The following is a 22,283-nucleotide window of genomic DNA, read 5'->3' on the forward strand; positions in this document are numbered from 1 at the left end:
TATTTTGAGTCTTGTTTTATTTTGAGTCACTTTCCGAACACATTTGATGAGATTGTGATAAATGTTTGCATGACTTAAATGAAAATTGAATTTTATTTATTTTTTATTTTTTTATTTTTTGTTCCTTGTAAATTCTTCTTGTAAAATAAAAAAAATAAAATAATTCATTAATTAATTAATTTGGCATCGTTCTAGCATGATATGTTCGAAACCTTCTTTGCACTTGCCATTTGTTTCATAATTTTCCAATTAAAGGATTTGCATGACCCAAAGAATTGTATCAAGCATAAATTAGACTTATATAACCATATAATGTGAGCTTTTGAGCCTTGTGCTTCATTTCATGAGTGTTATACACATACTCTTATTTTCTTGTCATCAAAGTTGTTGTTTGATCTCATTATTCATTGATTTGGTTGAACACTTAAAAGTCATTCATTCTTATGCAATTTGATTTCATGACATTTAAAGAAATGATATTAAGGCCTTCTTTGGATCGTTTGTGCCTTTCAAGCTAACCTTATGCATGCTTAAGCATGATTTTCCATTGTTTACCATTTTGAGCCTACATGTAAACCTTTTCTTTCATTTAACCAATTATATTTCCTCGCCTTAGCCTGAAAAACAAATATTTACCTTTCTAAGGAATTCATGAGCTCTAATTCGGATATGTTTTTCATACTAAGTTTGGGAATGGGTGTTACATTTCGAAAAAAAAAAAAAAAATTCACACAATTGGTGAAAGAAAAGAGAAAAGTTGTAATTAAGTGGTGGTTGAATGAAATTTCATTTTTGGGTTTCATTTTTGGGCCTTCAAAATAATTTGGTGTTTGGAAAGGAGTTTGAATCAATGTAAATGAAGGTATAAGGAGTTTTGATCATGTAAAAGAAAAAAAAATCTAATCGTGATGATTCGAAGTCTTGTAAACAATTATTTTATGTTCTTACATTTTGAGTTCCTTGGACTTTGTATTATCCATACCCTTCATTTCTTACTCACCTTACACCCTTGGCCCCATTACAACCTATGCTAAAGACCTAAATTGATCTTAAATGTCATGTGGTTGAATTGCATTCATTTTTCTACTTTTAAGTGTTTGTCCTCCTTCTTGAGATCATATTAATGCAAGTTCTTCATCTTCCTATTTTTGAGTTAAGTACCTTATGATTTAACTCTAATCCCATGTCTATAACTGAGTGTTGCATTGTAGCCCTCTTCTGAGTGATTCATTTGTGAGAGGACAACTTTGGTGAGATTTGAAGTTGCATTTGTGCTTGGTATGATTTTTGAAATTGTGTGGAAACTAAGATTGGGGAATTTGTTGCATTTGGCTATCACACTACTACACTTTGAGCATATTATGTTTTGAACTTTGCCGCTTTGTGAATAATGTCTAAAATTGAGCTTTTATTGTCAAAACGTTTAAGTCATGTGCATGAGTCATTTCTCTTCACAAAATGTTCGGAAAGATTGTTTTGAGTTTTTATTTTGATTTTGTTTTTTTTGTGTTTTGTGTTTTGTTTTTATTTTTATGTTTGTTTTTGGTTTTGGTTTTGCTTAAGAACTAACAAATCTAATAAATTTTCTAACCATTTTGTTTTGTAGAGTTAGAAAAACGTTTGTGGGTATCGTAACTGTTAAACCCTCAGGAGACACAACTCCTCCTACTAGGGATGCCTAGAGGTTTAAAGGCTTGTTGCATTCGCTCAATGCAATCGAGTTACCTACGAAAGTGGTCTAGTTAACTTCTTGTTTTGTTTTTAACTTTGTTTTGTGTTGTTTTGCTTGAGGACTAGCAAAATCTAGGTTTGGGGGTATTTGATCGGTTCATAATTGTATATCATTTTGTACCCTTCTAGCTTATGATTTGGTTATGTTTTTGAGTTAAACTTGTGCTTTTAATCCTTTTTGTGTTTATCTTTCAGTTCATTGAGCTTTAGGTAATAATGAGGGCTTTGGATAGTAAATGATACAATCCATGCATGTTAGGGCCTAATTTGGATGAATGGATGAAGAGCTTAAAGACAAACTCAATTTTGGCTACAGTCCCCTGCCAGCCCAGTTTCGTAGGTCATATTGCAAGCTTTGTTTCAGCAACCTACATAGCTCGGATGAGGCCACATTCTTCATGAAAGTTGTTCCAATGGGTGTTTAATATAACATATCCAAACTTCAGCCCCATTGGATAAATATGGAGTCTGTTACCTAGCAAACACAGAGCCATGCTCAGGATGGATTTTATCAGCGCGCAAAATGAGTTAGCAATTTGTTTTGGCCTTAACTTCCTCCTCCGACCTTGGATTGGCCCAAATGATATATGGCTGGAAAGAAGACATTCTGAACTTCAAGTTTGAGTGCTTAAAGTCTTAATTTGCTTAAGGGAAGCCCAATTCGTAAGCCCTTGAAGTTGCTGGTCATGCTGACCTCAGGATGAGCTATTATTTCTGGTTGGAAGCTTGGTCATGGTGACATGAAGATGAGCTAGGGCTGCTGGTGGGATTTATTAGTGAAGTGCATCAACCATTTCAGATTTTATAATGGAAGTGTTGTATGCATTAGTGAAGTGCATCAACCATTTCAGATTTTATAAAACAAGTGTTGTATGCATTAGCCATACTTAATTCAGATTTTCAGCTTCCTTAGGCCTATATATAGTGAGGTTTCCCAAGCTTGTAAACACACCCCAAGGGGGGGGAGCTCTCAAACACTTCTCTAGAGCTCCCTTCCCTTCTCTCCCTCAAATTCTCTTAGTTTCCTTTGTAGTTCTCAATTGTTGTAATAAGATCATTCTACTAAATTTTCTTCTCCAAATCTCTCAAACACTTCTCCCATCTCTAAAGTTCTCCAAACACTTCTCCTCCCTTCTCCAAATTTCCCAAACACATTTCCCTTCTCTTCCAAAAGTCTCCATGTCTCAAACACTTCACAAACACCTTTCTCTCCACTCCCTAAGTTCCCAAAGTCTCCAAGTTCACAAACATTCTCCATGTTCTCCAAACACTTTCTCAAACAACTCTCTACTTCTACTTTCTTCTCCAAAAAGCCTCCATGTCCTCAAACACTTTTCCCAAACACTTCTCCTTTCTTCCTCAAAGTTCTCTTAGTCTCTCTTTAATGTTTTCTTAGTTGTAATTTATTTTTCTTGTAATGTACATTCTTTCTTAAGTATTCAAGTTTGATAAGTTTCCAAGTTTCAATTATGGTTTTTGTTCTTATTCATTATGCTTATAAGTTAATATGCTAGTTTGAATGATTGATCACCATTTAGGCTTGCATGTTAGCTATCTTGGTTTGAATTAAGAGTAGACACCATGCTTTAATTCGAATTGAACTATGAATAGGAAGAGTATGTATGGACATTCGACAACAGGGATTAGATACATGCTTGGTTGTTTAAATTGTTCTTCTATGCTTAATGGGTTCCTAATGCTTAATTTTAGGTTAGACAACAAATGATCAAATTAGGGAATTAGGAACACAAGGTTATGACCACACACCATGGCTTAATCATACTTTAGCTAGAATCAATCCATTAATCTAATTGAACTTGGGAACTTATCTACTTGAGTTAGTTATTTTCTTTCTTCCTTGTTTTATTTATTTCCTTTTTTTTTCATTTCTGTTTTGTGTAGGGAAAATGAATTGGATCATTCAATCACCAATCCTCGTGGGATCGACCTCGCACTTACATATGCTATACTACCAAACGGCTCGTGCACTTGCGAGTATCACAAGTTGAGGATGCAACTGAATCCATTTTGGTGCAGCTGTATCTACACAACAGGCTGCTGGTGGGATTTATTAGTGAAGTGCATCAACCATTTCAGATTTTATAATGGAAGTGTTGTATGCATTAGTGAAGTGCATCAACCATTTCAGATTTTATAAAACAAGTGTTGTATGCATTAGCCATACTTAATTCAGATTTTCAGCTTCCTTAGGCCTATATATAGTGAGGTTTCCCAAGCTTGTAAACACACCCCAAGGGGGGGAGCTCTCAAACACTTCTCTAGAGCTCCCTTCCCTTCTCTCCCTCAAATTCTCTTAGTTTTGCTTTCTAGTTCTCAATTCTAGCTTTCTTTAATGTTTTCTTAGTTGTAATTTATTTTTCTTGTAATGTACATTCTTTTCTTTAGTTTCAAGTTTGATTAGTTTCCAAGTTTCAATTATGGTTTTTGTTCTTATTCATTATGCTTATAAGTTAATATGCTAGTTTGAATGATTGATCACCATTTAGGCTTGCATGTTAGCTATCTTGGTTTGAATTAAGAGTAGACACCATGCTTTAATTCGAATTGAACTATGAATAGGAAGAGTATGTATGGACATTCGACAACAGGGATTAGATACATGCTTGGTTGTTTAAATTGTTCTTCTATGCTTAATGGGTTCCTAATGCTTAATTTTAGGTTAGACAACAAATGATCAAATTAGGGAATTAGGAACACAAGGTTATGACCAAACACCATGGCTTAATCATACTTTAGCTAGAATCAATCCATTAATCTAATTGAACTTGGGAACTTATCTGCTTGAGTTAGTTATTTCTTTCTTCCTTGTTTTATTTATTTCCTTTCTTTTTCATTTCTGTTTTGTGTAGGAAAAATGAATTGGATCATTCAATCACCAATCCTCGTGGGATCGACCTCGCACTTACATATGCTATACTACCAAACGGCTCGTGCACTTGCGAGTATCACAAGTTGAGGATGCAACTGAATCCATTTTGGTGCAGCTGTATCTACACAACATTATACTGCCCTGGCGCATAACCGATCGCCGCCAGGATCTTCTGCACCGAATGCTTTAACGGCAGCCGAAGGCCATGCTTAAACACATCTGTGAAGAAGACCACCCCCTTGTCATTGTCACTTAGCGACTCTAAGGGCTCCGGAATTCGCATCCCTACCGATTCCGGAATGTTGTACTCCGACCGAATCTTCGCCAACTCGGATTCGGTCAGTGTGTTCGGCTCTAAGTCATCTACTCCGAACACAGGTTCCGTGGGCTTCGCCATCGGGATCCGTTGCCTACCCCTGACGACCCTCAGCACCCCTTCCCCGGGAACGGCAACAGAGACACCACCCCCATCGGCCTCACGACCCGAGGTCGAAGGCTCATCACCCCCAGGCACCCTCGTTGAAGTACCCCCAGCCTCGGCACGCCCTCCTGCCCCCTCCACTATCTCACAGCTCGAAGAGCTCGCAGATTCAGAACTCCCACTCTCTTCGGCAGAACTCCCCGAGGACGACTCATCCTCGTATGCCCTCGGACTACGCCTACGCTCGGATTCGGTATCTGACATCTACAAACAACACACGAACGTACACTAAGGGCTGTGCTAGAATCCAAATCCTATTCTACCTCCTAAAAACACTACGTTCATACGTGTTCATGCGTGTTCATGCTTGTTCATACATTGTTCAAACATAAATTCTTGCAATTCAACACTTTGATCCATGGGAATACGAAAACACGGCAACATACCTTGTTTGCACGGTGGCTCAAGTTCGTCGGAAATCGCCTCCGCCTTGTTCAAACTTGCCGGAAATCGCCTGCTCAGCCTCAGCACGGTTGCCGGAAATCGCCTCTCACAAGCTCTCTTTGCTCTCAAAATTTCCAAGTATTTGTACTCTCGTCTTCTCCTCACATTTATAAGGCCGATTTAGCATCGGGAAGCGAAGCGACGCATCGGGATACGAAACGACGCGGCTCTTCACAGCCATGCCGACACGTGTCACGCATGCATGGGAGAGACCAAACGTCAGTTGCAACGCTTCTAATCCTCGGAGACGCTTCAACTTCCCGAACGTGGCAGATCTAGCCACCTTCGAGCACAACTCCACTAACCAACGGCAGGCGCACATTGATGAGTTCTCACTCACCTCTCGTGCCGAACGGCAGGCGCACATTGATGAGTTCTCACTCACCTCTCGTGCCGAACGGCAGGCGCACATTGATGAGTTCTCACTCACCTCTCGTGCCGAACGGCAGACGCACATTGATGAGTTCTCACTCACCTCTCGTGCCGAACGGCAGGCGCACATTGATGAGTTCTCACTCACCTCTCGTGCCGAACGGCAGGCGCACATTGATGAGTTCTCACTCACCTCTCGTGCCGAACGGCAGGCGCACATTGATGAGTTCTCACTCACCTCTCGTGCCGAACGGCAGACGCACATTGATGAGTTCTCACTCACCTCTCGTGCCGAACGGCAGCCGCATATTCATGAGTTTTCACTCGCCCCTTTGCAACAACCGGCACATCATGCCGTCTCCTATCCAAGCTCACTCCCTTGGGCACTTGGGGGACTACATACCACCATCGGCAATTATGGGACCATTGTGTCCGGGTCAGAATGCCGAATACACATTCAAGTCCCCAACCGAGAAGCTTCTCAATCGGCAACTTGGGGGACTACTGTTTGTACCATATCTGACCCTCCACTCGTACAACGACACGTGGATCTCATAAACTCGCCCAAGCACCCAAGGCCTCGGACAATCGGCATAGGCTACTGATGATATTGTCTCAAAGCAGCAAAAGATCATTACAGGGCCCAACACAGCCTACAATCGGTATCCCCTACCGATTCTGCAGAATCAACCTCGAAGCACCCGCCTGAAATATCTAAGGACTCGTGTCAACCTCATAGGGCCCTCCCACGAGTCCCACATCGAAAATGAGCGCTAAGAGCATACTAAATGCCCTCTATAAGTATGCCCCTCCCACTACAATACAGGGGTAAGACTTTTCAGCTTGACTTTTATACTTTTATATGGTCAACAGCAAGAGCTCTTAAAAACAATCTTACTTGAGCATCGGAGGGTCTTAGGCTGGTTCCACACCGGTTCCATAGACTTTACGAGCTTCGCTTATCTTCTATTCAGGATCAGCATCCAAGGACAGGAAGAATCGGCATCCAACACCCAATCGATCTCTTGATCGTCCATCCCACTTGTAAGTTGCGCTCATCTCTATCTATTCAAGATTTAGTGCCAACACAAATGAAGAAAATGAAATGGTCACGAGTTTCTGTCAGTTTTAGAGTAGCCCAAAAACTTAAAGTCAATGTAATTATGGAACTACTTGAGCTTTAGAGTTAGAGAAGAAAGAAAAACGATTGGATTATGTGTGACTGAAAATAAAATTGGGGTTATGAGTTTGTAAGTTTAGGTTTTCTTCTGCCTAATTTCTGAAGAACAAGGAGAGGAGGACTCATTTTTATTTGTCTTACTTATTCATTTCTTTAATTTTTGGCAAAGGCTTCAAAAAGGAATTTTTTTTTCTTTTTATAAAAAAACATTTTATACAGTCATTTTCCGCAAGGCAAACAACGACGCGAGTGGCTGAGTTTCAGTGTCTTTGCGTTTCCTCAACGGTATTAATCAGTTAATACCACAACCCACCCAAACCCTACAGCAAGAATCTCCCGCCACCCGATGAAAACACAATCATTTTAATCACCCGCAACCAACGGTCGAGATCTACACCACTTGCCACATTCCGCTACATCCGGCCGTGTCAAATCAGACATCAACCCCCTGCGTGTTTCGTTTTGGGTCCTCCTCTGTTTTCCCTTAAAGCTAAAATCACACGCTTCTCTCTCTCTCTCTCTTCAAACTTTTTCTTCCATTTTCTCTACAAATTTTCTTTCGTATTCTCGCTGTTTCCAGAGGCTTCCAATCAGAAAATATATATTTAGAATATGTTCTTCCCTTGTTTCGTTTGTTGGAAGCAAAAGCAATTTTCTTTTTCTCGTTGAGCTCGGAAATTCTCCCATTTGCAGTCAGCAATACGGAGCGTTTTCATTTCCAGAGAATTTGAAGCAGAAATTGAGTTCCACCCTCTGTTGGAACTCTCTCTGTGTGAATTTGACATTCGATCCAAATCACAAGGTTGAATTTGGCATTTTATCCAAAGCACGAGGCTCAATTTGATATTCAGCTCGGTCGTTTTTAAAGTAACAAGGATTACAAGCTTCGTGAGTGCTTCATTTTGTGCTGCTATGCATGTTCTTCGAACCTCCTTGGTAAGCATTTTATTTATGAATTGTTGGAAAATGAGAATTCTTTATTTATTTAATTTTTATGTTTTTAGTTTGGTTGCCGAGAAAACTGAGAAGAATGAAGGAAAGTCAGCTCTTTGTCGTTTGAATTCTAAAACATTCTAAAAGTGGTTATTTCCCTACATTTTCTCAATTCTCAGCAACCTAACATTGCTTTTTTAACTTTTGGCATTTTGTATGTGTAGATGCATGTAACATATTCTTCAAAGCTTCTCTTTTCGTTTTCGCATTTTGCCTTCCAAATTTTGCTTTTGAAAACTCAAAATATGTTTTCAGAAGCGCTTCCCAGCTGGACTGATAGAGATGTGTGCCTTTTCGTTTTAATGCAGAGTTCATAAGGTTCATGATAATCAAAGATTGTTGAGATGGACAGTTCGGAGACATAGATTCCGCCAATACAAGTTTGAGAAAGAATCTTAATCTGTTTTCTCTGGAAAGATAATCAAATTAGCTTATTGCATATTGGTTGGTCGTTTAATCTCTTAACAGAGGCGGATACAATGGCTGCTCATTTGAGCTATTTGATGTCAAAGTTACAAACTCTATCCACTTCAGATCACTCCTCTGTGGTTTCCATGAACCTATTTGTGGCGCTCCTTTTAGCTTGTATTGTGATCGGACATCTTCTCGAGGAGAATCGATGGGTGAATGAGTCAATCACTGCCCTTTTGATTGTGAGTGGTTGCTTCAGTTACTGATAAAAATAAAACAGAACATAAGAAAAGTCTGAATTATATATCATACGTGTGTTATGGCAAATTCTGATTTATTTTATGTGGTTCTCTTGTAGGGAGTTTGTACTGGGATTGTTATTCTTCTGATCAGTAGAGGAAAAAGCTCGCATCTTTTGGTTTTCAGTGAAGATCTTTTCTTTATATACCTTCTGCCACCTATTATTTTTAATGCTGGGTGAGTGTTCTGTACCGTTTATATATTTGTCTGACAAGTCCATGCGATAATGTGATGGTTAGTTAATCCCTGATATATAGTTGATTATTGTTTTGCTTTTACTACATCTGTGCAATCCTCAGCACAAGTGTTTCTATATAGTAGGTGTTGTATATTACTATGCCATTTTTTTTGTTTACAGCTTCAAAAGCATTAAGTTCCTAGGATGTTAGTTTTATATAAAGCAAAAAACGGATTAGTAGTAGCTTAGAGTACTAGTAGTAAAAGAAACTGTTCTGGTTTATGAAAGTCTCAAGATCCAATTTTTTTTAAAAAAATTAAATCAGTTGTTTATAATCATAGAAAGAAAAAGCATCAGCATACGCTATGTATACATTTACAAGTGTTACTAAATGGATGTCTCAAGGACTCAAAATTGTTTTAGGCTTACAAATTAAACTGTACTTGTGTTGTGCATCCAGTGTCAGGCCTGGATGGGCGTACTGTCCAATGGATTTCAGCTCCAACATATCCATAATCAAGGAATATTAATAACTTTGTCATTAATTAGTTATTCCATTTAAATAAGCATATAAATTTGATATGTTAGCATGCTGAATTAGGCTATTTGCACATGCTAGGATTTAAGGATATTGCAATGTACACTAATGAACAATCGGAGGCTTTTTTTATTTATAAATGTGTACTGAGGCTACACAACATCATTTATTTACGTCCCGCAAGCAGAACTCTAATTTTCTCGTTTCTGTTGAAGTTTCCATTTGCCATTGCCTTAGTTACTCTCATATTGGTCACTAATCAATAAGACTTGTCTTCTTCTCTGAGCTTATAATTCATGTTTTGGTCTTTGCTATGTGTATCAGGTTTCAGGTGAAAAAGAAGCAGTTCTTTGTAAACTTCATCACTATTGTAATGTTTGGTGCTATTGGAACATTAATATCCTTCTGCATCATATCATTAGGTATGCTCATAACTCTGTACATGATGTTACCATGATGAGCATAATAGCAGTTTTAATTTATGAGTTATGAGTCCTATGACACGTGCCTTTCTTCCTGGTGGATAAAACAAGTGTGATACAGAAATCTGAACATTTTACTTATTGTGTCTTTGCTTGACTCAGGTGCTACACAAATATTTAAGAAACTGGACATTGGTTCCCTGGATATAGGGGATTATCTTGGTAATATCATTTTCTTTGTTTCACTTGTTTCTTGAAATTCTATTTGTGGTCTAACTATTTTAAGCTCCTGTTTGCAGCAATTGGTGCAATATTTGCTGCAACGGATTCTGTATGCACGTTGCAGGTAGGGCACATATCAATGTTGCTTCTGAGTTTTTCAAATAAATAAGCATCAACAATTCAACACTAAAGTTGTTTACCCAATGGTCCAGGTGCTCAATCAGGATGAGACACCTTTACTCTACAGTCTTGTATTTGGGGAGGGTGTTGTTAACGATGCTACATCTGTGGTGCTTTTCAATGCTATCCAAAGCTTTGATCTCACTCACATTGATTCCAGAATTGCTTTGCATTTTATGGGCAACTTCTTATATTTGTTTTTCACAAGCACCATGCTAGGAGTGTTTGTAAGTACCCATCTCTATTCCGTGTCCATATATACAAGTGTGCTATATTGTTTTCGTTTTTTGTACCTTGGTATGACTTCTCTCTCTTGTAGGCAGGGCTGCTCAGTGCTTACATTATTAAAAAGCTTTATTTTGGCAGGTAAATTTTCATAATTTATATATTCAAGTCATGCCTAGAGTTTTAGGGTCCTGTTTTGTTTAGCGTCTCAAGGTTTTTTATTTCTATGTTGAAACCACAGCAGTTTTAGAGAAGATTTTTTTTCCTGACACAACTTGGTTTCTGACATAATTCAGGCACTCTACAGATCGCGAGGTTGCTCTTATGATGCTCATGGCATACCTGTCATATATACTGGCTGAAGTAAGCTTCTCCTCTACTCTGGGCATTCTACAGAAGGCTCAAAGCCTTCTTCCCTCCTCCTTCCCAGCTTCAAGTGTTTATTTGGATCTTATTGCTTTAGGCATATAAACAACTTTAATAGTGATATATTTGATGTGTGTTGCAGTTATTCTACTTGAGTGGCATTCTCACTGTATTCTTTTGTGGGATTGTGATGTCCCATTACACTTGGCATAATGTGACTGAGAGTTCAAGAGTCACAACCAAGTATGGCTTCCTGAAAATTACCTCCAAGCCATTTGAAAGCAATGGTCCTGTATAGGACACAGGTTAATAGGCCGTTTAACTAATTGTTTGAATTTTTCAACAAAATTTTACAGGCATGCGTTTGCAACCTTGTCATTTGTTGCTGAGATTTTTATCTTTCTTTATGTTGGTATGGATGCCTTGGACATTGAAAAGTGGAGATTTGTAAGTGACAGGTATGTCGTTATTTGTTCACACAGAATGGTTTTGAACCTTGTATCTGCTCGTAACATTATCCCATCATATCTTTGACACAAGTTCTAGAACATAACTGATTTCTACTAACTCTCTAGTGGGTTTACATGTGGTGCTTGATTTTGCATTTGCAGTCCTGGAACATCAGTGGCAGTGAGTTCAATACTGCTAGGTCTTCTTATGCTCGGAAGAGCAGCTTTTGTTTTCCCCCTATCATTTTTGTCGAACTTAGCTAAGAAAAATCCAAATGAGAAAATTAGCCTCCGGCAGCAAGTAAGCACTCTGTTTTTTCAGTGGCACCACCTTTTTTTTCCCATCTGATATAGTGAACTAACACATTAAACCAACATTTTTGTTACTGTAGGTGATAATATGGTGGGCTGGTCTCATGAGAGGTGCTGTGTCTATAGCACTTGCTTATAATCAGGCAAGTTATACATTTTTATCTCCCTACTTGTCATAGAGAAAAATTAAAAAATCGCCATTCATGAGAATTTTATTAAATTGAGAACGTTTATTATATTGTCAAAAGATATTTGTACTATATCAGGTTTGTGTTTTTAATGGCAGTAGCACCGTCTAGTAATCAAGTAGTTTTTGGACACACACAAAAATCTTGTATAGCATTAACAATCCTTCAGAAGTAATTAAGCATTATTTGGAGAAAATATGCTAGTGAAAATTTGTTGGCCTTCTGTGGAATCTACTAGAAAAATTTCAGGATGTAAGCAGAGATTTAAGGAAAGGGAAATGGTATGATATAATAGAATTTTCCTTTGAATGCAGTTTACAAGGTCAGGCCACACACAATTGCGACCGAATGCAATCTTGATCACTAGCACGATAACTGTTGTTCTCGTCAGCACAGTGGTAAGGCCTCTCCTCTGGATTCTGTGTATTGCAGCATTGTCTTAAACTATCCTTGTTTACTTACGGAACTTGCAGTGGTTTGCCATTTTTTAATTCATTCTGTTTCCAATGGTTTTTGTGTCAACCAGAAGTTTAAATTTGATGGCCACCAATATCCACATTAATTTCATGTTTGCGGCAAATTTGGATTTACTTATGTATGATACATGTTCATTTTCTTGGAATCGGGAATGATTATTTTCACTGGATTTGTGTTCAGGTGTTTGGTTTGATGACAAAGCCTCTTATAAGGTTCTTGGTGCCTCATTCAAAACAAACAACCAGCATGGTGTTGTCAGAACCAAACACTCCAAAATCAATCATTGTTCCACTTCTTGGGCAGGATTCTGAAGGTGATCTGGGTAGCCAAGAGGTTCGGCGGCCGGCCAGCATACGTGATCTTCTGACAACTCCAACACACACTGTCCATCGCTATTGGCGTAAGTTTGATAACGCCTTCATGCGTCCAGTGTTTGGCGGCCGGGGTTTTGTTCCCTTTGTTCCAGGCTCACCAACCGAACGGAACAACACTCAGTGGCAATGAGAAGATATATAGTGGAGCAATAAGTGAAATAAATTGTAAGTTGTGTATATCCTGATAAAGGCCAACTGATGCATGACTTTCAAATCAGCATGTGATTATTTATTTATTTATTTTTGAGGTTTTAGCTTATCAAAGGTAGTGTACCATATGTTGTGACCATCTCTTTCTACAATGTAATTTTTGTATAGATTATTTTATTTGCTTCAATCATCAGATCGGATGGAGGTTGGTTGCCTCTTGTGTTGAATCTGATAGATCAATGCAATGTTAATGTAATATAATGTTGACATTATAACTTTTCCTTGCTCTGTTTCTTCACTTTGTGTGTTCTGTTGCTTTGTGCTTGCTAAGATTGGTAAGTTAAAAGAGTGTATTGAGTTAATAGAAAAGGCAACAGTTAGGCACCCATGCATTTTCTAAACACACCCGCAACGCAACAGCTTATCCCCCTCAAATTCAATACACCTCACCTTGGATACCTTTCTAGTCTAGACCCAAATGTAAAAACCTATGAAGTGAATCTATACACTAGACTCGACAAATGAATTTTTCAGAAGCGCTTAATTATGGTTTAATTGCGGCTAGGCTAGCCTAATAGATTACCACCGATGGAAATTGGAATAGTCAAAACGAGCAACTATAAAAATGAAATGAAACAGAAAACTCAAACTCAAACTCAAAATAAGAAGAGGAGCGAGAAAGAGTCAAAGAAAGACATGTGAAAATGAATCTCTAAATAATGAAATGAAATAATCCATCCTGATCCAGGTTCCAGGTTCAAAAACATTGTATTGAATCTGGTTTAAAAACATTAAAATTATTTCTAATTCAATACAATACAACGTTCCCTTTTAGTATTATGGTCAAGTTCATAACATGGTATAAAATGCGTTGGGTGGTGTATTGATGTTTTGTCTTTAAAATTTTGAAGATAAGGTGGGTGGAAATAACAACACTCTTAATAAATAGTATAAAAAAATTAGATCGCAGTTGCCTATGTTGCACAGACATAGATACACGACATGGGGACACATCAATTTTTAATTTATTATATAATAATACTTATATATATTTGAAAAAATAAATTATTGATGTTCATACTCCAATTTCACAATATCATATATAGTGAAATTCAAGCTTTCCAAGCCTTTCAAATATAGTTTATTAATTTTATATGAATTATAATTGAATTAACACATTAGTTGACCATGAGTATAAGTTGACCGGTGTTCGGAGAGTTTTTTGACCATGTATGAGGAGTGTTTTGATCGTGGACACGAGTGTCCGACACTCTGACGCTTGGGCTTAGTGGAGTGTCAGTGCAATATAGGTGTTGCACTATCATACTCAAAATAAGCATAGACTATTTAACAAACATGTTGTGGCATAAGTAAGACCCTTTAGCCAACGGGTCTAACCTAGTGGAAATGAGCCTTAATTTGCAGACAAGAGGTCTCAGGTTCGAACCCCTATGACATCATTTGTGTGTGTGTGTGAGAGAAATCCCTCTTCCCTCTAATTTAGACTATCGCTTGTACTTTATATATATATATAAAGACCTTTAGTTCAAATGATAAAAAAAAATTAATTTACTTTTGCACCAATAGATAATTTATAAACTTTTATTGCATTCATTTGGGGATTTTACAGTGTACTCTTTTTCCTGGATTTTCTTTCATTTGGGGTTTTTTAAGGCAAGATTTTAACGAGGCTATTATTGCTCCATCACTGGACTCCACTAATGTATTGTTTTGGGCAGTAGTCTTCTTTCATCTCTGTTTTTTGTTTCCTCGTGATTAGTTCATGTTGCGACTTTTTTTAAGCTCTTGCTCCTGACTCACGTTGGTTTTTGGATGTTTTCATCTTCTCCGATGTATACTCTTATGGTATTCTAATAAAGCATCTTTATCAACAAACAAACAAAAAACTTTTATTGCATTCTCAATTTATTTATTTATTTTTTTTTCCGAAACTAAAGTTTATTAGAAACCCACCAAGGTAGAGTAACACATCATAAAAGTGAGACTCAACAAACTGATCTCAGCGGGCATTTCCCCAAAACTAGAATTGGAAAAATTGCTACCCATAAACAAGTTGACCTAATTGGCAAAAAACCTTAGCTGCACCCTGGTCCCTTTTCTCATTGCCGACAACCAACTGCAAGGAAGCTAAGTGGGGGAGGTGGCCACTGCCTTTCCTCCCCTCCGCTCATCTTCCCCTTCCTCTCCTCATCTCCCTTTTTTTTTTCTCTCATCTTTTCCCTTCCTCTTATCCCTTCTTCTCCTTCCCTTCCACTCCCCAGATGGTCTAGATCTGTTTGGATCAAGGTATGTTTTTCTGTTTGTTTTGTTTGGTTGTGTTTGCAGTGTTCTAGGTGACTAGTGTTGTCTCTTAACGGCAGCGACAGTAGTGACGCTGGATTGTGTCTCTCCTCGAGAGAGTTGTGATACCTGGTGGTTAATGTTTTGTCTCTATTTTAACAACGGCAGCATCAACGACGTTGGTGATAATTGATGGGATGTGGTGCTATTCTCTACTCTGCGCCGACCGAAGAACTATGCTTGGTCATAGGAGGTTTTCTTTGTCAAGTTTTGAGTTGAAATGGAGTGCTTCTCATGAGTCCTTTTATTGTTGTTTCTGTGTTCCTCCTTCGTGTTCTCTCATGGTTTCTACTATGGTATGCCTTGCCGTTTGTGAGGGTGTCAAAGAACTATGATTTTGCTCATAAAATGCTTCTTTTGACAGTTAGGATGTTATGTGGTCCTCTCTTGTGGGTTTACTATTGGGGGGGTCCTTTTATGTGGGTCTACTATGTTGGTCTCTAGTTGTGGTTCTTGTCGGAACTCTTTGTGTTAGTTTTCATTTTTGATTTGTTCTTTTATTGTAATTGTCCAAATTGACCTGAATTGGACTCTCTTGTTAGTCCATAACATGTGTGGTACTCTTTCCTCCCTTGGGGTTTGTCTCGTGAGGTTGTCCTAGGAAGGTTTTAACGAGGCCATTGTATTATGTTGCTCTTTGTACGTCTTTGGTTTTATGAATGAATTCTCTTTCTCCCAAAAAACAAAAAAAAACAAAAAACAAAAAACAAAAAAAAAAGATCTCAGCATCAATGCAACAAGGCCAGAGCCCAAATAAAACATTCTCTATTTATTTTGTTATAAGCGACATAAAACATTATTCGTCTTCTGTAGCGTTACGAAAACCTCTCAATTTCATAGGTCTAGCAAATTTGGCCTAATCCTCGACAAAATAATTCTGTGGCGGAGAAGGTAACGACTCGTTTTTGGCGGCAATTTCAAGCCCATAAAATGCGCCTGCTAGATAAGCGTATTCACACCAATTCACATTTTTGAAAAGTAGCTTGTTGCTGCTGCTGGTGATGTTCTTGTTGTATTCCAAGACCGCAAACTTGGCAGCATTTATCACATTTGGATCGTTGGGGTCCAAAAGCTCCCAGGGAGGATGCACTTGATACTCTGTTGTACTTGCAATGGTGACAAAAAGAATAAGCAGTAAGAGCATCTCCAGTGGGGGGTTGTATAATGAGGTTTATGTTAAATATACATCAATTGTGATTGGAATCACCTGCAAAACGATTGTAAATTTACATCACAACCGTGAGATGCAAATTTAGATGCACATGTGCATCCTCTTTTACATCCCTTGCAGGTAGGGCCTACATGAGAAAAAGTGAGAAAATGTGGACAAAAGTGAGCAAAATCAATTATATATCTTTAGATTTACATATTTTTCATTGGAGGAAAAACCATATTTACAACCTCTGGAGGTGTAAAGGGGATGTAAAAGTGGCTTTACACCCTCGAAAATTACACCCACCCACTGTGGATGCTCTAAGGTAAGAGGAAAGCATTTTTTTAGAGAAGACATCTCTTGTTGTAATTGTTGATTTAACAACTCAAGTTTCTGGGATGAGGGAAATCTGACTAGCAAAGCATGGTTCATAGAGATGATTTGAATGCTGGATTGGGTGCATCTTCCAAATTTAAACGACGAATTTTGATGTGTTAAAAGGGAAACTTTTCTTCTTTTTTTTTTGGTCAATAGGAAATTTGCAATGTATGAAAATTTTAATGCATGTAAGAGGAAACTTTAGGATGGATTTGGGGTATGTTCCAAATAAAAAAGATGGGATATCATATGGTGCAATGAACCCAGCCACTTTCGAATACATTTTAAAAAAATGATTTTACTCATTCTTAATATGTACGTATACTATCTTCCTAAAGGAAAGATTATAGAGTACCTTATCACCAGGTAAAAAGTACTCCCATTCCAAATCTGCCATTTGTTAAAATTTAAAACTAATTACAGATGGATATGAAATTATACTTTTACCCCTTTAATAAAATAAAAAATCTTTTTGTTGGTATATTTATGCTATAATTTAATTGTTGCCAACGTTGGATAGTAATCGTCTTTAGTTTTGGCAAACGTGCAGACCAATTTAAACATCTTTGATCTGACATTTTTTGATATCTAGCTTTGATCTGACTTTTTCTGATGTCTAGCTTTGCTCTGACTTGATTTCTTTTACTGTGATCATATTTACTACATTAACTTTTGAATCCCATGGTGGATGCATGAACTGCAGAGTGTTCCACAATAGAAACAAAAGTAGATTATACAAACTAATAAGTTGGTCAGATAAGACAAGGGTCATTGAAAATAAAGACCAATCAATTAGCACAGACAGACACTAATCCTTAAAAACATCATGCCTCCAATTCTCATTCTAATTTTTGTTCCAAACTTTCAACCCTAGTATCACAAATTCACAATAAAATGTCTGCACAAACAAAAAGATGGCTTCTTGGCTATCAACCAAGGCTTTCACATGGTTTTTTTTCCCCCTTTTACGGGGATGAAAACAACCCGTATACATGTACTTCACTTATCTGTGAGTATATTGGCTAGACTGTCCCCTGTATACCTCATCTATACATTTATAATGAGAGGAAAATGATTTTATACGCATTTATCTAATTACTGACTGACGGTAGTAGCTTCATACACATTGTTTCAAGGGTGAAGACGGTATCCAAGAGCAACACTGATAAGCGCCACCATACAAACAAATAGTAGAGGAAACCCAACTTGGACTCTTTTCACACTCGCCCCCCTTTGGTTCAGTTGTGCCTGCAATAAAAGTACATAACAATTTCATGAATAAGAGTTTCAATAAGGTGCAAATACAAGTGCGCAGTGAGAGAGGGGTTAGCATAACCAAAGAGTTGAGCACACAAATTAAAGCACTGCCTCATTTTTAAAAGGAACATATTTCTGCATGCAAATTACAGGAAATTTAAAAGATAAACCATTTCATCCTCAATATAAACCCCAAGTAGGCAATTTAAAGTAGATGTTCAACAAAAGAAAACCTAGAGAGCGGTTGGATGAACACAGTAACAAACCAGAAATAGAACTTCAATGCACTTAAATGCTCAAACCATTGTAACATTGGATTATCCAAGCCTTAGACAGCCAATAACCACAAAAACCAAACAATTCAGACCTCGGCAGAAACTCATCCCTAGACAAACAACAAAACTACCGGAAAAGAAAAGGATGGGGTGCAAGAAATTACTAATTGCTCCTGTAATTTTTTTCTCTCCTGAATGCTTGAACTCCTCTCCTCTGTTAGCTTTAAAATAGTAACTTCAGCCTGGAAAAAGAAGTAAAAAATAAAAAGAAAAGGAGCTTGGTTAATATTATATTTTGACAACCATCCAAGTAGTGTATCAGACAAATAACCAATCAGCAAAATTTTAGCATAATTAAGAGGTATACTGCTAGAGTCCAGTTTCTACATGCAAATTACAGACAAAGAATAAGAACCACAACAATTGTATCATAAATTTGGAAAGAAAATTATGCAAAGACCAAAACCTGGCTCAGCTTTAATTCAAGTTCATTTAGCTTTGATTTTATCTGCTGAATATCTTTAACCAACTTCAAGTCTTCCACAATCTTTTCTGCATTCAACTCCACATCTCTTGCTAGTTTCAATTCCACAGCCTTTGATGGTTTCAACTCCACAGCCTTTGATGGTTTCAACTCCACATCCTTTGTTGGTTTCAACTCCACATCTTTTGCTGGTCTCAACTCCACATCTTTTTCTGGTCTCAACTCCACATCCTTTTCTGGTCTCAACTCCACATCCTTTGCTGGTTTCAACTCAACATCGTTTGCTGGTTTCAACTCAACATCCTTTGCTGGTTTCAACTCCACAACCTTTGCAGGTTTGAACTCCTCACCCTTTGCTGGTTTCAACTCCACATCCTTTGCTGGTTTCAACTCAGCATCCGTTATTGGCTTGGACTCCTTACTATTAACAGATGTGAACTTTGCATCCTTTGTAACCTGCTTCATTTAAGAACCACAAAATGACGTTACGTAAGTGAATTCAGCATACTTGCATGATGGAATTGAACCACATAACAATACATCAAGAAACTGTTCCTGAAGGTGCAAAGCCATGCTTCCTAAAAAAATTTACTCAACTGTGTTGTCATAATTAACATATACCTTTCCCTAAGTGATAATGCAATGCTCCTGGAGAAAATGAGAATGATAGAATAAACATAGAATGCAAAATGTTATAACAAGACCAATTAAAGTTTGTAACATTGTGACGTAAGAAGAGTTTCTCTAACCATGTTCTGTTGAGGGAGGATTGCAACCCCGCCAAATACTTGATCTTTCAAAGCTTCATGCCCCAGCCCCTGCTTCAAGTCTACCTTGATTGGTGACAGCATTGGTGAGTTGGGTGGACTAATAAGGGTTACTCTTAGCTTTTTCTCTTCAATGTACTTGCCATCATCTTTAGCAAACTGTAAATGAAAAAAATGAGAAACGAATACAAAATCTTAAAACAACAATTAACAATACTAGAAAATGAGAAACAAATATAAAATCTTAAGGCCAACAACAATTATCAAGACTAGAAAATGAAAAACGAATACAAAATCTTAAGGCCAACAACAATTACCAAGACTAGAAAATGAGAAATGAATATAAATCTTAAGGCCAACAACAATTATCAAGACTAGAAAATGAGAAACGAACACAAAACCTTAAGGCCAACAACAATTACCAAGACTTACCATGCTAGCTGTAATATCCTCATCAGTTGTCCCAGAAGAAACAATTGTGCTTTGGATTAAGAACTTATCTCTGCATTCCATATCAGGTGGAGCTGCCCTTGGAGCTTGCATTGTAACTATGTTGATAGTCAGAGTCAAAATTGTTAAACAAGACTGATTAAAGGAGAAAACAATCAGAAAATAGACTGCAGAGTAAGACCAAACAAATGATTCCATTACAAATCTATCTAAAGCAGATAATTGCAATGGTACTTTACTCTGTCCATGAGGAGAGAGCAGAGTAAAAATGTCAAAGTGCAACCCCAGTATAGCATATCATGATTCATAAAACAATAATTTTTTTTTTTCTTCTATCACTTAAGCCAAAAATCCAGAAGTGGAACTTAAGCTTGAAATTTCATCCTTCTGTACACGTTGATGAAGAAATGCTTACATGCAAAATCAAACATCAGTACACACTCACAATTTACTAGGTGAGATAAATGAAAAGGCATACCTGAAAATTCAAAAGTAGATTTTGGTAAGATAACACCAACATTTGGTCGCACACAGTATTTCTTAGGGGATGTAGTTTTAACCTGCCAATGTCATTGCTAAGTTACATTTCCATCTAGCATTTCATCATCCTGAATAAATTGCACACACACACACACACACACACACACACACACACACACAATTCAATAATTTGGAAAACAAATAAATGCAGTGCGCACCTTAAAAGCAACATGGCGGTTGGTCATGTTCGTTAGCGTAACTGAGCATGAGCTTTGCTTCTTCAATTCAACTATGAAAACAATTACACCGTCAGTTTACAATTCCCAAGTAATTGGTAAACTAAAACATATCCTATTTCAATTCCAATATTACCACAGCCCAGCAATACAATGTTTACATCTAGCTATGTAACAGTAACCGTTTGCAGGTACAGATTAACAAGAATCTGCACTAATCTGTTCAATATTCATAGTTTCAAAACCAATGCTCCATTCGGTACGGAAAAACTAGAGAAGAGCTAAACTCATAAATAGAAGGCAAACAGTTAAATGATTAAAAGAAGAACTAACAAAAAATAAAAATTACCGCTACATTTTAGGTCCAACTATGCGGGTCAACTAAACGAAATCAGCAAACCAACAACACCAAAACGTAATAAATTCCAAAGATGATTGTTGTGGCGATCGCAAAGATACCAGATCATAAAGAAAATGATTAGCATTGACCATCTACCAAAAACGAACTTACATAAGAATTTCAATTCTTTGGGCTGAATCTCCAAAATTTGCGTACTCATTGTTATCTCAACTTCACAACAATCCAACGCTAGATACTGATATCCAAATCTCCTTTTTCACTGCGTAGCAATGAAATGTTCAAAATATATTTAGAACTTAAAAATCCGTACACAATGCTCATAATATGTTGGTGACTGACACACCGTTTGGTTGATGAGAAAATCTTAGAAATGAAAACATAGTAATTGAGTATATGACTCAAATTATTCAATCCTTGGGACCCAGTAATATTAATTAACGAAAATAAGAGAGAGACAGAGATGAGGAAAAAGAAAACCAAAAGTAGTAAAAAGTTTCATGCACTAGATCCGAAAACCAAAAGAAGAGAATCATGATAAAGTTGTCGGAAAATCAGAATCAATTAATTTCCATTCCCGCTTTTCTCAGCAACCAAACACAACACAGACCAAAGATCAAAACACTAACACCGGGTTGAGAGTTTGACTCTTTTCTCAACTCGTACCGTCAAAACTCGTCACCGGAACGACGACGTGATTATTATTATTTTTTCTCAAAAACAAAGAACCAGCTCAACAGTGTTTCAGGTTCAGTCTAGACGAACTCAACTCAATTCCGAGTCCTTCCCCAAAACACAAAAAACAAGCAGAGGAAAACGAGCTGAAAAGGGACGACGCCGTTTATCGCGTCTTCTTCTGAAGAGAATAGTGCTCAGAATACTGAGTGGGGATGAACTTCAGAGACGACGACGTTTGGATCAGAGGGAAGAGAAAACTTTTACCTGTTTGGACAGAGAGAACCGGAGAGGAGCTGAAATGGCGTGGAAATGCCGCGTTTGGATGAATATAATAGAATAGAGAGGGAAAGTTTGATAGAATCGATAAAGTCAAGCCCTAGATTCTAGAGAGAGAGTATGCGTTTGGTGGCCTGAAACATTACAGTGCTAATATATTGACGGGAGAAAGTGAAAGGCAACTAACCAAATCTGCTGCTGGTGGCGTTAGTTGTACCCGCCGTTAGGAGTTTGGACGACCCGCCTT

At 37.6% G+C, this 22,283-nt stretch overlaps 2 protein-coding genes across 3 annotated transcripts; one reads left to right on the forward strand and one right to left on the reverse strand.

Moving 5' to 3' along the window:
* Positions 1-7,601: 7,601 nt before the first annotated feature.
* On the forward strand, positions 7,602-13,181 carry NHX2 (sodium hydrogen exchanger 2). The gene is made up of 15 exons (XM_021961787.2): positions 7,602-8,034; positions 8,400-8,744; positions 8,861-8,979; positions 9,843-9,940; positions 10,103-10,162; positions 10,240-10,286; positions 10,375-10,569; positions 10,662-10,708; positions 10,864-10,930; positions 11,076-11,176; positions 11,290-11,391; positions 11,545-11,683; positions 11,775-11,837; positions 12,197-12,280; positions 12,540-13,181. The coding sequence occupies exons 2-15, from the start codon at positions 8,571-8,573 to the stop codon at positions 12,861-12,863; spliced, it is 1,620 nt and encodes a 539-aa protein (XP_021817479.1). The 5' UTR covers positions 7,602-8,034; positions 8,400-8,570; the 3' UTR covers positions 12,864-13,181.
* A 4,409-nt stretch (positions 13,182-17,590) lies between these two features.
* LOC110759787 (vesicle-associated protein 2-2) lies at positions 17,591-22,211 on the reverse strand. Of its 2 annotated transcripts, none has more exons than XM_021961922.2 (9): positions 22,025-22,211; positions 21,236-21,344; positions 20,707-20,777; positions 20,487-20,568; positions 19,991-20,106; positions 19,541-19,717; positions 18,774-19,250; positions 18,472-18,549; positions 17,591-18,023 (listed from the first exon to the last, which is right to left on the reverse strand). In XM_021961922.2, the coding sequence occupies exons 2-9, from the start codon at positions 21,282-21,284 to the stop codon at positions 17,907-17,909; spliced, it is 1,167 nt and encodes a 388-aa protein (XP_021817614.1). In that variant the 5' UTR covers positions 21,285-21,344; positions 22,025-22,211; the 3' UTR covers positions 17,591-17,906. The 2 variants fall into 2 exon arrangements, with proteins under 2 accessions (XP_021817614.1, XP_021817616.1); XM_021961924.2 differs by having other exon boundaries at positions 18,774-19,247; positions 22,025-22,209.
* Between the last annotated feature and the right edge of the window lie 72 nt (positions 22,212-22,283).

This window comes from Prunus avium, chromosome 6, assembly GCF_965620075.1.
Source record: "Prunus avium chromosome 6, drPruAviu1.hap1.1, whole genome shotgun sequence".
Classification (NCBI taxonomy): domain Eukaryota; kingdom Viridiplantae; phylum Streptophyta; class Magnoliopsida; order Rosales; family Rosaceae; genus Prunus; species Prunus avium.

Coding starts and splice junctions, on each gene's coding strand:
- NHX2 (XM_021961787.2), top strand. CDS start 8,571: ATGGCTGCTCATTTGAGCTATTTGATGTCAAAGTTACAAACTCTATCC. Junction 10,570..10,661: donor GCACCATGCTAGGAGTGTTT/GTAAGTACCCAT, acceptor TCTCTCTTGTAG/GCAGGGCTGCTCAGTGCTTA. Junction 10,931..11,075: donor TGTCATATATACTGGCTGAA/GTAAGCTTCTCC, acceptor TGTGTGTTGCAG/TTATTCTACTTGAGTGGCAT.
- LOC110759787 (XM_021961922.2), bottom strand. CDS start 21,284: ATGAGTACGCAAATTTTGGAGATTCAGCCCAAAGAATTGAAATTCTTA. Junction 20,107..20,486: donor ATCTACTTTTGAATTTTCAG/GTATGCCTTTTC, acceptor CTATCAACATAG/TTACAATGCAAGCTCCAAGG. Junction 19,718..19,990: donor AGGATATTACAGCTAGCATG/GTAAGTCTTGGT, acceptor TTTCATTTACAG/TTTGCTAAAGATGATGGCAA.